Here is a 13,423-nt window from a genome sequence, read left to right as displayed (position 1 = left end):
ATGACATAAATTTATTTAATTTTAATAAGCAATAGCATAAAATCGATGTAAAATTTCCCTGGGAACACGATGGCGCAATTATTTTTTTGCTACTTGCCGTAGTTTACGAGATATTTGCTAATTTTTTACGGTTTTTTGACCTTTTGACCCCTTTCCTGACCACCTAGGTCAAAAATTTTTGCGGATTCGGATTCCTGAGGTTCGAAAACATATTTGCGCCCAGGTTTGATCGACAGAGGAAAAAATGGAGGTTCAGCCTTCATTTCAATGGACTATAAACGAAACACTCGATCTAAAGAACAGTACACCCGAATGAAAAACGGCATTAAGAAAATCGGTTGCATCGCACAATTCCCAAAACTGTTTTATTTTTGTTTCAGCCGCCACGCCCTAGATGCCTCGGCGGGTTTCTCTGTCAATGCACAAAATTTCTACGTGAAAAACACACCAACCGCGTCTCCGTTCCATTCGTCCCTTTCGTAATACGGTTCCAGATAGGACCCGGACTTCTGGAGACGTAAACTAACCGGTCTCGGTGACTTTAACAGATGACAGCATGGATGACATTTCCAACAGCGTGCAGGCTAGACACAATCAGATCAAGCGGTGCAGGATAGAGGTGGAGCGGGCCATAGCAGAGCTTAAGGCTAAAAGGGTATTCTTCGTCGCCGTTACGAGACATATGTAAGTCTGTAGATGTTGTGATATACTCGTATTGCAAGTACATAGTGTTGCGTTTTTCAAAACTATAAAGTTTTAAATTAATTACCAAACTGTAATTGAATTAATTCAGTTTTTCCAAAAGGCAAGGGTTTAATTCTAGTCTAAGGATGTTATATTTTTGAAAAAATCTTTAAGTCGTCCGCATAAAACAGTTTAGAGCAATAATAAGCATAATGAACAGCAAGGGTCCTGGAGTTGAACCCTGAGGTACTCCAGAAGTGGGAACATAGCTGGTAGAATAAAAACCATTGGCGAGACTCATATTTGTGTTCTATTGTATAAAGATGTCCTAATAGTTGTTGCAAACGCTAAAGTTCGCCATTTTATAAAGTAAAATTGCCAATCAGGTACAAGGATTGATTCATATAATGACCTAAAATTCGCTTTTTGAAATTATTATTTCCTTTTATCTAAATTAGGTTAAAATCTGAGCTCACGAACTTCTCATGAAAATAACATCACTAAGAAAAATTACTAATAGTCCAACCAACAACCAAATTGCAATTGGAGAAAAAAAATGTTACCTGGACTTTTATAAGTGGAAATGGTAAAGGGGCTTATAATAAACGTAAAAAAATAAATGTGTGAGCAGGGGTCAAAAAAAAAAGGTTTTTAGCTGTCATGTAAAATTTTTCCTGAGTACGTTTTCCTCTGAACGCTTTCAAAATATCTATTGGAGGGAGTCATAACAGTAGAAAAGTCAATACAGCACTAAATATCCAACTTTTTTTAATCAATAATTTAAAAAGTTGTACCTAATAAAAAATAATACGAATTTATGAAATGTTTTATTGTCTCTAATTAGTATTGCTAATAGTAGTAAAAAAATTGTTGAATATTTTGAGCGGTATTAACTTTTATACTGTTATTATGATGACTTTCATCAATAGATATTTTGAAAGCGTTCAGAGCCGTACTCAGGAAAAGTTTTAAATGATAGCCAAAACAAAGTAAAAACCTTTTTAAACGATTACAATAGCAGTTTCATCTAATTCAGAATTAAAAATGGCTTTAAATTTTATCACAAAAATAGCAGCGATGTATTTAAAAAAAAATTACCTTATGATGGCCCCTCGAAGACAAAACGTCGGCTTGCAAAAATGTTGACGCCATTGGATAGAGCAAAAAAAGTGGCACTGTAAATATGCAATTTATTTTAAAATTCCCTTTCAAATAAAGCCAGAAAAAAAATAAAACGATTGCAAAATTTCGTGTTTTTCCGGATATCTCCGGAACTAAATCCCGAATTTTAAAACTTTCTAAACGGCTTATTGTTAGATATAAAAAAACACAGCTTTTTTCTAATTTGAGCCAGTCCGTATCTCTTACCGTTTCCTAGATCCTAAAGCTATCCCATGTTTATCTTGGACACACTGTATATCTATGAATTTATCAAAATTTTAAAAAAATAAGCACACTAATCGATCCTACGGAAAAAATTATTATTTATTTTATTTATTCACTATTCGACTTAGATGTTTATAGCAATACTGTACAAAAATAAAGTTTTGTGTCAAACAATGAGACAATTTTTTTGTATTTTTTTCCGTACAATTGAATGGTGTAAGTAATCAGTTTTTGAATTTTTTTAAATTTAAGCAAATTATCAACAATTACTGAAAAATTCATTATCGCAAGTAATTTTTTATTTTTTTTACATTTTTGAACATGTTTTTGAATTGTGATTACAGATTTTTTTATTTCACCAAAGAGTATACGTCAAAACGAAAAAAATTATCACCGGCAGAACTCTGTACGATGATTTTTCTAAATAGAATTTTTCTTTGAAAAAAAATGTTTTAGACCAGAAAAAATTAATATCGCGGAAACTTCTTGATTTTTTTATCTTAAAAAAATTGTGGTTATTTAAGACACAGAAAGGTATACTTTCACCAAGTGTCGTCAAAATTAAATTATTTTTACGGAAATGAGAAATGAAAAACGAAAATAAGAATAAAAACGTTTTTCGCATTTTTCTCGGAAATTTTAACGTTGTCTTAAAAAGTGACCTTTACAAAAGTTGTAGATTTTTGCATAATCTACAACTTTTGTATTGGATACTTTTTTGTTTGACGTCAACTTTCGCCAGAAATCCCAGTGATACAATTTTTCACAACTTTTCAACCCCCCAAATCAACCCTCCGCCACCCCTGCGCACGCATTTATCTATTTTTTCATTTATTATAAGCCCCTTTACCATTTCCACTTATAAAAAGTCCAGGTAACAATTTTCTTCTTTTTCCCCTCTAAATGAGTTGTTTCGATCGGTCTATAAAAGCAAATTCTTTTGCTGATCGACACGACACTTCCGTAGTGATCTTAGCTAAAAAGATGACCTCCATATTTTTACTACCCACATTTTTCCATAGTTTTGTAAAATGGCGGAAAAAGAATCGGTTAACAGTTAATTTGTATCAAATATATCAAATTTCTTTAGTGAGATTTTCTTCAATTTTCATTTTCATTTTCATGTTGAAATTAAAGTTACTTATCCTGGCTATCGTCATTACAGTTTTGGCAGAAAATTGCAAATGTAAATGGAAATATAATGTAAAATTTTGACACGTTTTCCATCAGAAGAAGAGTCACATCTTTAGTTATTACTTTATTAATTTGTTTGATTTTCTTTAGTCCTATTAAATACAGTCTATGCATGTTTTCTTGACATCAAATAGTATTATAAGATTTAAATTTACCTTGAATACATCTAAAAACAATTCATTTTCAAGTTTTCAAAATGTAACGTAAAAAATGGTTCACTTGGTATAATTTCCTTTGGGTACATCTTATTATACTTTGTGTGTTCCGAAGCTTTAACATTTTTGACTTATTTTTAGCCACTTACCGTGAAGGACACTGTACTTGTTGAATAGTTTTTCAATTGTAGTAGTACGAGTGAGAGTGACGTCAGATTTTGGACTTTTTGTAAACGATTTGCATGAAAACATTACTACAAATTTTATTATTCTTTTTGCAATATCGACACGACAGTTCCTTAGTGATCTTACAATTAGACCAGGGTCTACAATAGTTAACGTTTCTAAAAATCGATATTTTTTCGTCAACATTTGTAATGCCGTATTTTTTTTATTTAGGTTAGTTTAAATGTGTTTGTTTTTGTCTGCTTTCATAGCTAGGAGATGACCTTTGATATATGCAGGACTCAGCCAAGTATGTAGGCTTGCCGTTAACGAGTGATATGACATTACAACTCGGGTTTTTCCGCGTTCCGTTTTTATTAATTATTATTGAAAGGGAGTATTGATTTTTTACACTAACGAATTATGAGTATGAATATTATAAAAAAATTAATAAATGAACACATTTCATTACACAATCCACTTATAAACACTTGTTTTGAGTTACCCTTTAGACAACAAAGCCTTACTGCTGTTGAAGTGACGTCACAGTGCGGTGTAAACAAGGCTTAATATATTTTTTAAGAGATTATGTTGATATAGAGTTCGGTATTTACAAAAATGCTTTGTAACGGCTGTGTAACTATTTAAATTCGTGATAATCCTTGACTCATACGGTTCCAACGCGTTTCCTGATACTGCCAGCATTCCTTTGTCGACGCCAAAGACTCCTGGTACGACTTAAGGCCTAAAAATGAAACAGGCGCGGAAGCGTTTATTCTCGGCGCGCCGTACGGTCGTGACACACTTCCGAGGCGATAAACGGGCAAAAACGCGAGGTTGAAGAACCAGCGCTCACCCTGTATAAGCGATTATAATCAGGGAACTACGCGGTACCTGAGATATTTATTTATTTTGTTGCGGCGACCGTTCTTAATAATTAACTGCATTAACGTGATTTATTGTTATTTTATCGAACGAGCATTGGAGCATGGCCGCGGGCTCTTTAATACCTATTCGCCATTAGCATTGTTTAGAAAAAGGCCGTAAATCGTTAGGTGTGTTACGCAACGAGAAAATTACCAATTTGTTTTCCTGGTTTTCCTCGCCACAAAAACGGAATAGTTCATCGATCTTATTTATAGTACTAGATACTGCATAGGCCCAATTTGTTATGTTCAAGGGGGATCTTAAGGTCCTTTACTTTTGATTGGCTCCTTATCCCATTACAATTAGTAAAACTAATTTTAAAAAATTATTTCAAGATTAGAGTGCATCACGAGGTATTTAAGATAAAAGATATAATGTACAAACCAGACTCGGAAGCTTACTGACAAAAACAATTTTATTTAAAAATCTATAAACAAATTTTTTATCGATGTTGTCACAGTATTAATTGCAATTAGAATGATTCAATATCAAATAGAGGTATTGTAAATATACAATAACTTACATATGTAGTTTATATCCTTTATTTTGTTATTTATTCATTACTTATTTCTGGTAATAGTAGTTCTTAACAATTAATAAAAGTTTTATCTTAATAGGTACATTTTATTTGACACTAATTTCTTTAAAAGCGAGATGTTGGAAGATCACTGTAAACTTTAACTTTACATTATACTACCATCAAATTTCAAAACTAATAAGTTACTTGAAGAGGAAAAAAGGTTTTAGAATTGAATTTTGCACAATATACTGCAAGTTAAAAATGTTAAATTTATTACCGATGTTGTGAAATAGCAATAATTGATGAAAAAAATGCAAAATAATCTAATAATAAGATTTTTGAATAATTTTTTAAAAATATTTTGATTACTCCGAGGTGATTCTAATTTTGGTAAAAAAACCTTTAGAGTATAATAAAACAACACACCAAATTTCATTAAAATCGGTTCTATAGTTTTCGCAAAATAATTTTTTTTTAAATATTTTGAAAAAAATTGTCAAGTTTTCAAAATGTTGCACAGCCTCAAATAAAGCATCTAGATACTTGAAAATTCTTTCACATAGAAAAGACCGCTCAACCTTTCAAATGGACTTCGGAGCAATTAAAATATTTAAAAATAATTATCCAAAAATCTTTATTATTTTGCCATTTTTTCATACCGATGTTGCAAAATAGCAAATTATTGCTATTTTGCAACATCGGTAATAAATTTAAACATTTTTAACTTGCAGTATATTGTGCAAGATTCAATCCTAAAACTTTTTCCCTCGTCAATATTCTTCCAAAATGCATAGGTTCCAAGATATAAGTAAAAAACTCAGTTAAATAGGTATACCTATTATTAAATTTTTTAAACATTTTTGCAATTTTGAAAATGTTCCGGACCTCTCCCAGATCTAGGGATCACACTTTTATTATGTGAGTTGTACTGAAGGAAATCCAGAAAATATTTGCATTATCTTGGCTTCTAATGGACCAACTTCCATCTTTTTTTAATCCGAATATCCTAACGCCAACTCTCTAATTTGCACATATTTTGTTATAAACAAAGTTTATTATATATGCATTAAATATACTGTATATTTTACCCTATGCTATTACATTTTTTCAATGAAAAAATTTGTTTACGTATGATCGCCACGGTAGCGCAGTCGGTCGAGAGTGCGGTGGCAAGCATTTCTCGGCCAGGCTTCCTATTCTGGTCCGGGTTCGATCCCCGGTGTCGGCACTGGGAATGTCGATGGATAATGGGTGTTTGTCCGCGTTTTTTCAAGTGTAGCCCCCTTCTGCACCGCCTTTGACTTTGGATTTGGGGGTTGTCTCATTTCTGTGGTGTGTTTTATGTTTTATGTTTTTTTATGTATTTCAGCGCTTTGAATATGAATGTATTTTAAATAATTATTACAATTATTTAAATAATTTTTATTTAAACAAATTAAAAAAAAATATTTTGAAATTATTCTCTTTGTTAAATACAGATAAAATTAAGAAAAAATAGTACTTTAAAATTATAATTTTTGAAAATAACTAAATTGCAAATTGATAAATGTAAACTAATTGTTTAACAATAAAAAAAAGATTGTTAACTTTAAAAATTTACTGTGGCCGTCCTAATCAACCGATTTCAATGTTTCAATAATCATTTGAAAGGTTATTTTTCAAAAAATTATTTTGCGAAAACTACCGAACCTATTTTAATGAAATTTGGTGTGTTGTTTTATTATACTCTAAAGTTTTTTTTTTACCAAAATTAGAATGCCCTCGGAGCAATTAAAATATTTTTTTTAATTATCCAAAAAAACTAGATTATTTTATCTTTTTTTCATCAATTATTGCTATTTTGCAACATTGGTAATAAATTTAAACATTTTTAACCTACAGGATATTGCGCAAAATTCAATTCTAAAACTTTTTTCCTCTTCAATATTCTTCCAAGATATAAGTAAAATACTCAGATGAAATAGGTATTTTTGCAATTTTGAAAATGTTCCGGACCTCGCCCAGATCTAGAGATCTACACTTTTATTATGTGAGTTATAGTGAAGGTAATCCAGAAAAAAATTGCTTGCCCCCTCTCACATCCACCTCAAAACAGATCCGCCGTGGTGTTTATTCCTTGGAAAATTAATCTATTTCGCCAACTGAAGTTGTCAAGTTGGTTAGTACTTTTGAGATTGTCGTAATAATTATATTAACATTTCGCGTCACCGCAGAAATTTAACATAATTTCTATTTCGCTTGATAAGATTCAATTAGTCGCCGTAACTATTTCATTAAAGTATTTGCCACTAATTATTTGTACATACACACGTAGCTACAACATACATAGAACTGATAAGGCGGCACATAACACTTACCTAACCGTGGACACGTTATCTGAGGATATTGCCGCTGGGATAATTTAACGGTTACATGGTAATGGGCCCGATATCTCTTACAATGACAATTATTCTAGTGCTGGTTATAAATACTTGATACTATTTGAGTACCTTCTATGTTTGGAAGGTTTAAAAAAAACAAATCTCGACAGAACCGTCCTGGCGCAAAAGCAAAGTGAGCCCTCGCTTTGGAGTCTAATAGATCAGCTAAATGGAAGGCTGCTTTTAGATTTAACCTCAAATGAATGCGTAGAAGACCTATTGCGTTCTCTTGCAATATACTTGAAAGTGAGGTTTGGAATTCTGGAACGGTGTGAGTGTACCAATCGACAGTAGAGTTTAGTTTGAAGTAGTTTCAAAGGTTGATAAGTGATGATGCACCATTAAAGTGTGACAGAATTATTTAACCCGCTGGAGGACTTAAAAAATTGTTACATTATTTTTTGTGGAATTTAATTCTAGAACTTTTCTTACTCTTGTTAGTTTTCAAAAAACTTTGTCGTTTTCAACAAAAAAACGAATAACTAATAATGCGTAATGCGTAAAATCATCGAATTTTCAAAAGTTGGCTATGAATTTAAACGTCAAACTTGACGATCAGGAAAAAAGTCATTTAATTTTAGTAAATGTTTGCTGTGTGTTTTGAAAATGGCCGGGAAGTGTCCATTTAGCGAAAAAATTAACATGCTAGCAGGTTTCTGTGAAGGAAACTACAGGAGTGTTGAAGAATGTCGGAAAAGATTTCCATATCGTGTAATCCTCCGTAGAGAAACATTTTCCAATGTTGAAAGTCGGGCTCGAGAAACAGGAAACTTTTCCAGTAACACTCGAGAACGTGCTATTGCAATCAGGGCACAAGGACTTATTTTGATTACAATTGAAGATGACCCACATATCAGTACTAGAATTCCATCTCCACAAAGTGGTATATCGCAAACTTCTGTGCACCGTGCAGTGATCAGACGTAATCTACTACACCCATATCATATCCAAAAAGTGCAAGAATCGAATGATTTGGTTAAACGAATGAATTTCTCTCAATTTTACATCAGTTAAATCTAGTCCATTTTCGATGGGAGTCCAAGGTATTTCAGAAACTACTAAATATGATAAATCTGACACAACGTTCTCTAGCTCGATTTTCATGGCAAACTCGACTGTTAAATCAGAAATTTGTTATCTTCATTTGTTTCTGAGTTACAGGACGTTTCTCGTTATTGTGACATTTTTGAACATATCTGTATCTCAGCTGTTAAATAAGTTAGAGTTAAAGTGAAAACTGCTCAAGACTAACTCTTTGACGTAGAATTTAATGCCGGTATTAGATTTTTAGTAGATTTCGGAGTTATGACCCAAAGTTATATTTTTTTAAATGGAAATCGTAACTGACCATGGCCTAAAGATTTTTTTTGCTTTTTAGCAATATATCACATACTATAGTTATTTTTACAAACACAGGAGATACGGGGTGTTTTATGTATAAATTATATTGGTGTTTTTCCTTTTTAATATGGCTGGTTATGAAAATACATGTAAAACTATAATTCCTACTTTTACAAAACTCATATCTGTTGTAAAAATATGACGTTTATTTTAAATGCACAACATATACTCGTATGGTAATATAATATAATATTCACGAAATTTTAGGAGATAGGTGGATAGGAACAAACGGACCGATCAGATGGCCATCTGGGTTATGTGAAAAATAGTGCGTATTATCCTAAACTTTCTTACGAAGCTAACAAGTGTGAAAAAAAAACAGTTTTTTTTTAAACTTTATCTTTGATTCAAAGGAACCAACCAACAGTTTTTCTCAAAACTAACAATATTTTTTGTAATTCTAGTGAAAAAAATTAATCAAAAGTTTTTGTAGACTTCAATTTTTTTAATTTTTGTCATGCCTAGACGGCATTTATCCGCACCAGAAGTCGCTCAGCTTCGTAAGAAAGTTTAGGATAATACGCACTATTTTTTCGCAGATCGAGGACTACACCAATCTTGGGGGTATCAACTTTTAATCAATTTCGTTAATTCAAAATAAAGGAAATTACGGTACGGAAAGAGTACATCGCTTCAAAAATGACTCAATATTTTTATCTTGAGTTGTTAAAAAATAAAGAAGAGTAAATTTTCAAAAAATTTTCAAAAATTAAAAAAAAAGTTTTTTTTTCAAAAATTATTTTTTTTTTCAAATTCAATGAGCAAAAAATGCCCAATTGTGAAAGAATTGAAAAAAAATCAAATTTTTCATTTTTACGAACGTTACAGGGTGCTCAGAAATGTAAATTTTGCTCCTTTAAATTTTTCTGAAATTTTGATTAAGCGGTCCGGAAAAACCGTTCGATAGATCGATCTGCCCATTTACGGAGCTTTTGGGGGTACATCGAGGTGTAAAAATTCGTACAAGCATTAGACTCTCCATCGATATTAGCAAAGATGCGGTCGACTTAGCAAAACAAGTCAAAAAGTCACTTTTTTTCACTTTTTTCAAGTTAATGTCGAGGATGAAAGAAAATTTTTTTCTTCCAAGAACGCTACATAGCCTTGTAGGAAATTTATTCGAGATTTCGAAACTGCCCGTCAATTTTCTGTCTGATCATTAGTTGCTGAGATATCGATGGTTAAAGCCAAAAGGATGCTTTTGTATTCGTAGTCGAATATCTCCGGGTCAAATTAACGTAGAGAAAAATTTAAAAAAAGAAATTAAAGCTGAATGAACAGGCTATCAAGTCCATATCATGATTTTTGTGTAAAAAATTTTTCCAAGCCCGTGGACCGAGAAAAAAAACGCAAAAAATTGAAAAAAAAATTTTTTACTCTTATTTCTTAGAATTTCGCGATGACTATCGCTCCTAAAAATTTTGAACTAAGAAATCTGGAAACTAGACATTCGGCGCTTTAAAATGCTTTTTTTAAAACCTTGATACGATCATTTTTAACTGAGATACAGCATTCTGAAAAATCACTAAAAATTCGAAAAATTTTTTTGTTCCCTTAATTTTTTGCAGAAGTATATAACTGAATCATAACTCCGAAATCTTAAGATCTACTAAAAATCTAATATCGGCATTCAATTCTGCGCCAAAGAATTAGTCTTGAGCAGTTTTCACTAACTCTAACTTATTTAACAGCTGAGATACAGACATGTTCGAAAATGTGACAATAACAAGAAACGCCCTGTACTGTAACTCAGAAACAAATGAAGATAGCAAATTTCTGATTTTACAGTTGAAAATCGAGCTCGAGAACGTCGTGTCAGATTTATCATATCTTTAGTAGTTTCTGAAATGCCCTGAATTCCCATCGAAAATGGACCAGCCTGTACATAACTATCACGAGTATTCCCCATTCAGTAACTCCCCGACATTTCCAACGCGAATTTAAAATAAATGTTTGGATCGGTGTTATTGATCGGTATTTAATCGGTCCAGTTATTTTACCAAATCGACTAAAGGGCGATACTTATTTAGAATTTCTCCAAAACACTCTCCTGGATCTACTTGACGAGGTGCCACTACAACCCAGACTGGAACATTGGTTTATACATGATGGAGCACACCCTTATTTTCCGTATTTTAGTAATATTGTTAGAGACTTTTTGAAACCACCAGTATCGTATCCAAATAAATGGATTGGAAGAGGAAATAATTGCCCATAAGTTAATGCACATTCATTAGAAACAATCAGCAGTTATTGGATAGAGTAGATTTCTTTTTTTCGACGAAGAATACATATTTATGCCTGAGAGAAAACGGTGATCATTTAGAACAGTTTCTGTAACTTACCAGTGCAAATTGTATGTTATTGTTTGTTTTTCTATTAAATTATTCTTCTTCCAACTTTTTCCAAATTGTCAAGTTTGACGTTTAAATTCATAGCCAACTTTTGAATTCTCGATGATTTTAAATGTGTCGGTTCTTATGCGAAATACCCTATCTTCCAAGGACTTGGGAATCGCTTATTTTTCCTGCCAAGTGATATTCCAAGTTTTATTTTTGATTTGATTATCGCGTTTGTGAGAATTTTTTTCCGTAATAACATAAGTAAATAATGAGCAAGTGTATGCTTTTTCTTAAATAGATATTCCAAGGTGAAATGGAGATATAGACGTACAAATAATGATTAATTGTTTGTACATGCAAAATAAATTATTTTTTATACTTAACGCCATATTGTAGTAAATTCAGTAGTCGAAGGATTATATGTAAAAAAAAAGCTGTAGACTATAATTTTTTAAAGTATTTACTTGGTACCACGATAAATCCCTTGGCTTTGAGTATCTTGGAAAAGCAAAAAAAATATGGCCAGACCTCTCTTGTCCCGCACGTTGTAGAAAAAAAATCCAAGGCCTACCACATATTTTTCTCACTTTTCATGTGCAACAACACTCGCTAACAATTGTCGAATGAAATAAAACAATGTCGTGCAGTCAAAACAACGCGATTTTCCAGTACCACACTCAAAGTAGCTTTGATAAAGGAATGCTGACAGCAAAGGATCGTTTAAAACTATTATTTTTTTTATGATTGCAGTGAACGATGCTTTATAGGTTCTAACAGTTCTATCCTATGACAAAACAAAACATTAAGCCTTCCATAAACAATGGAACCATTATTTTTATGGCACGTCTTGTGTAACCTTTTATGTAAGCAGTACCGGTGCTAAGGTACCATTTTGGTACGCTCGTGGGGGTCTCGAACCCCAAAGTACGACCGTAGCATCAACGAAAAATGATCACGTATCGAATTTCTGTGGTAATTGCTTGTACTTGGGTACTACCTTGGCTGTGGACGTTCTATCTCCCTGATTTGGGGTACATGGATGCTATCCCAGGCCACTAAACCACAGAACAAAGCACTCCTGCGACCGGAAGGAACGCGTGTTGGTGATTTTTTTTCTTTCCGTCACGTCGCGATCTACTTTGCGCCTCGTACCACCGGCCTAGTTTCAACGACGGTACTGATGCGAGGTACTACCGCGAGTGAAATGCCTCGCTCGCAACCGATTTGTTTTATTGCTGCCATTGAACGTTGCCGGTGTCCCAGAGTTCGCCAGGTTAGGCCTGAATAGTACTGGCGTGGTACTTGAAAAAGTTGATTTAACGTTTTACTCCAATCGATTTAGAATTTGAACGTGAAAAAAGTATTAGTAGACATTTTATTGCATTTTATGACGGGGAAGGAAATGGAGAATGATAATATCAAAAAAGTAACTCGAAAAAAGTGACTCTAAGTTGGCAAATTTCGTATTTTTTCACTTTTTTACTGCCCATGAAAATCTAGACGACCTATCGGAAAATTAGTCCTTTTATGTTGTAGGGCAATTAAATTATCTACAATTTGTTAACTGTAAAATAAAGGTCGAGCGCTGAAAAATCAGTTTTCGAAAATTGAGCATTATTATTGCAAAAAGCGATGGATGTTGATGAAATTTATGGAAACGACGGTTAATACAAAGCCCATCATGTGTGCCAAACGCCATTTCAATTGGCCGTAGCATTTGTTTTTTTTGCAACTAATTGTTTAATTACTAACGATAATTTTAAAAATTAATCAGGCCGAGTATGTATCCCATTTCCCATTTATGCTAGAACGTTATGTTAGAAATAACATTTGTAAATAACGTGCCGTAAACGGCCGCTATTTTATGTTGTACCTGTTATTTGCGCTCTACGTTGTATTTGTTTCATGTTTCATAACCTAAAAGAAGGAACTCTTTTAGTTGTATGTGTTTTTGTCTATTGAGTCGGGTATTTATAGTCCAAGCATTCTGTCATGGATTAATGTTAAATTTGCAGAAATTATTACCTGGACAAAAAAAAATATGACCGTATAGAAAATTAAATTTTAAATTGAGTTTCTTGTTCTTTAAACTCGATCCAATATGGCGAACATGGTTAAAAAAAATCGCAAAGTTGAAAAAAACGGTTTTTCTAAAATAACTAAAAAAATATAGCACGGATTGAAAAATTTTAAATGAGAAAGTTGTAGGTTTTAAAAAGATCTATCGAC

General features: G+C 32.5%; 2 protein-coding genes across 2 annotated transcripts in view; one reads left to right on the top strand and one right to left on the bottom strand.

Annotated features, from left to right (window-relative positions):
- The window catches only part of LOC108903328, a 10,662-nt gene extending 10,003 nt beyond the window's left edge, over nucleotides 1–659 (top strand). The window contains exon 2 of the mRNA XM_018705462.2: nucleotides 381–659. Coding sequence (XP_018560978.1) covers nucleotides 381–394 — 14 coding nt within the window. The 3' untranslated portion in view covers nucleotides 395–659. The remainder of the gene's footprint in view (nucleotides 1–380) is intronic.
- Nucleotides 1–12,383, bottom strand: part of LOC108903329 (calcium release-activated calcium channel protein 1-like) — a 46,912-nt gene extending 34,529 nt beyond the window's left edge. Inside the window, exon 1 of the mRNA XM_018705464.2 lies at nucleotides 12,192–12,383. The gene's annotated coding sequence lies outside the window, so the exon portion shown is untranslated. The remainder of the gene's footprint in view (nucleotides 1–12,191) is intronic.
- Between the last annotated feature and the right edge of the window lie 1,040 nt (nucleotides 12,384–13,423).

Source organism: Anoplophora glabripennis, unplaced genomic scaffold, assembly GCF_000390285.2.
Source record: "Anoplophora glabripennis isolate ALB-LARVAE unplaced genomic scaffold, Agla_2.0 scaffold103, whole genome shotgun sequence".
Lineage (NCBI taxonomy): Eukaryota > Metazoa > Arthropoda > Insecta > Coleoptera > Cerambycidae > Anoplophora > Anoplophora glabripennis.
The sequence above is the reverse complement of the archived record's forward strand: the minus strand, read 5'-3'. Positions and strand labels throughout refer to the sequence as shown.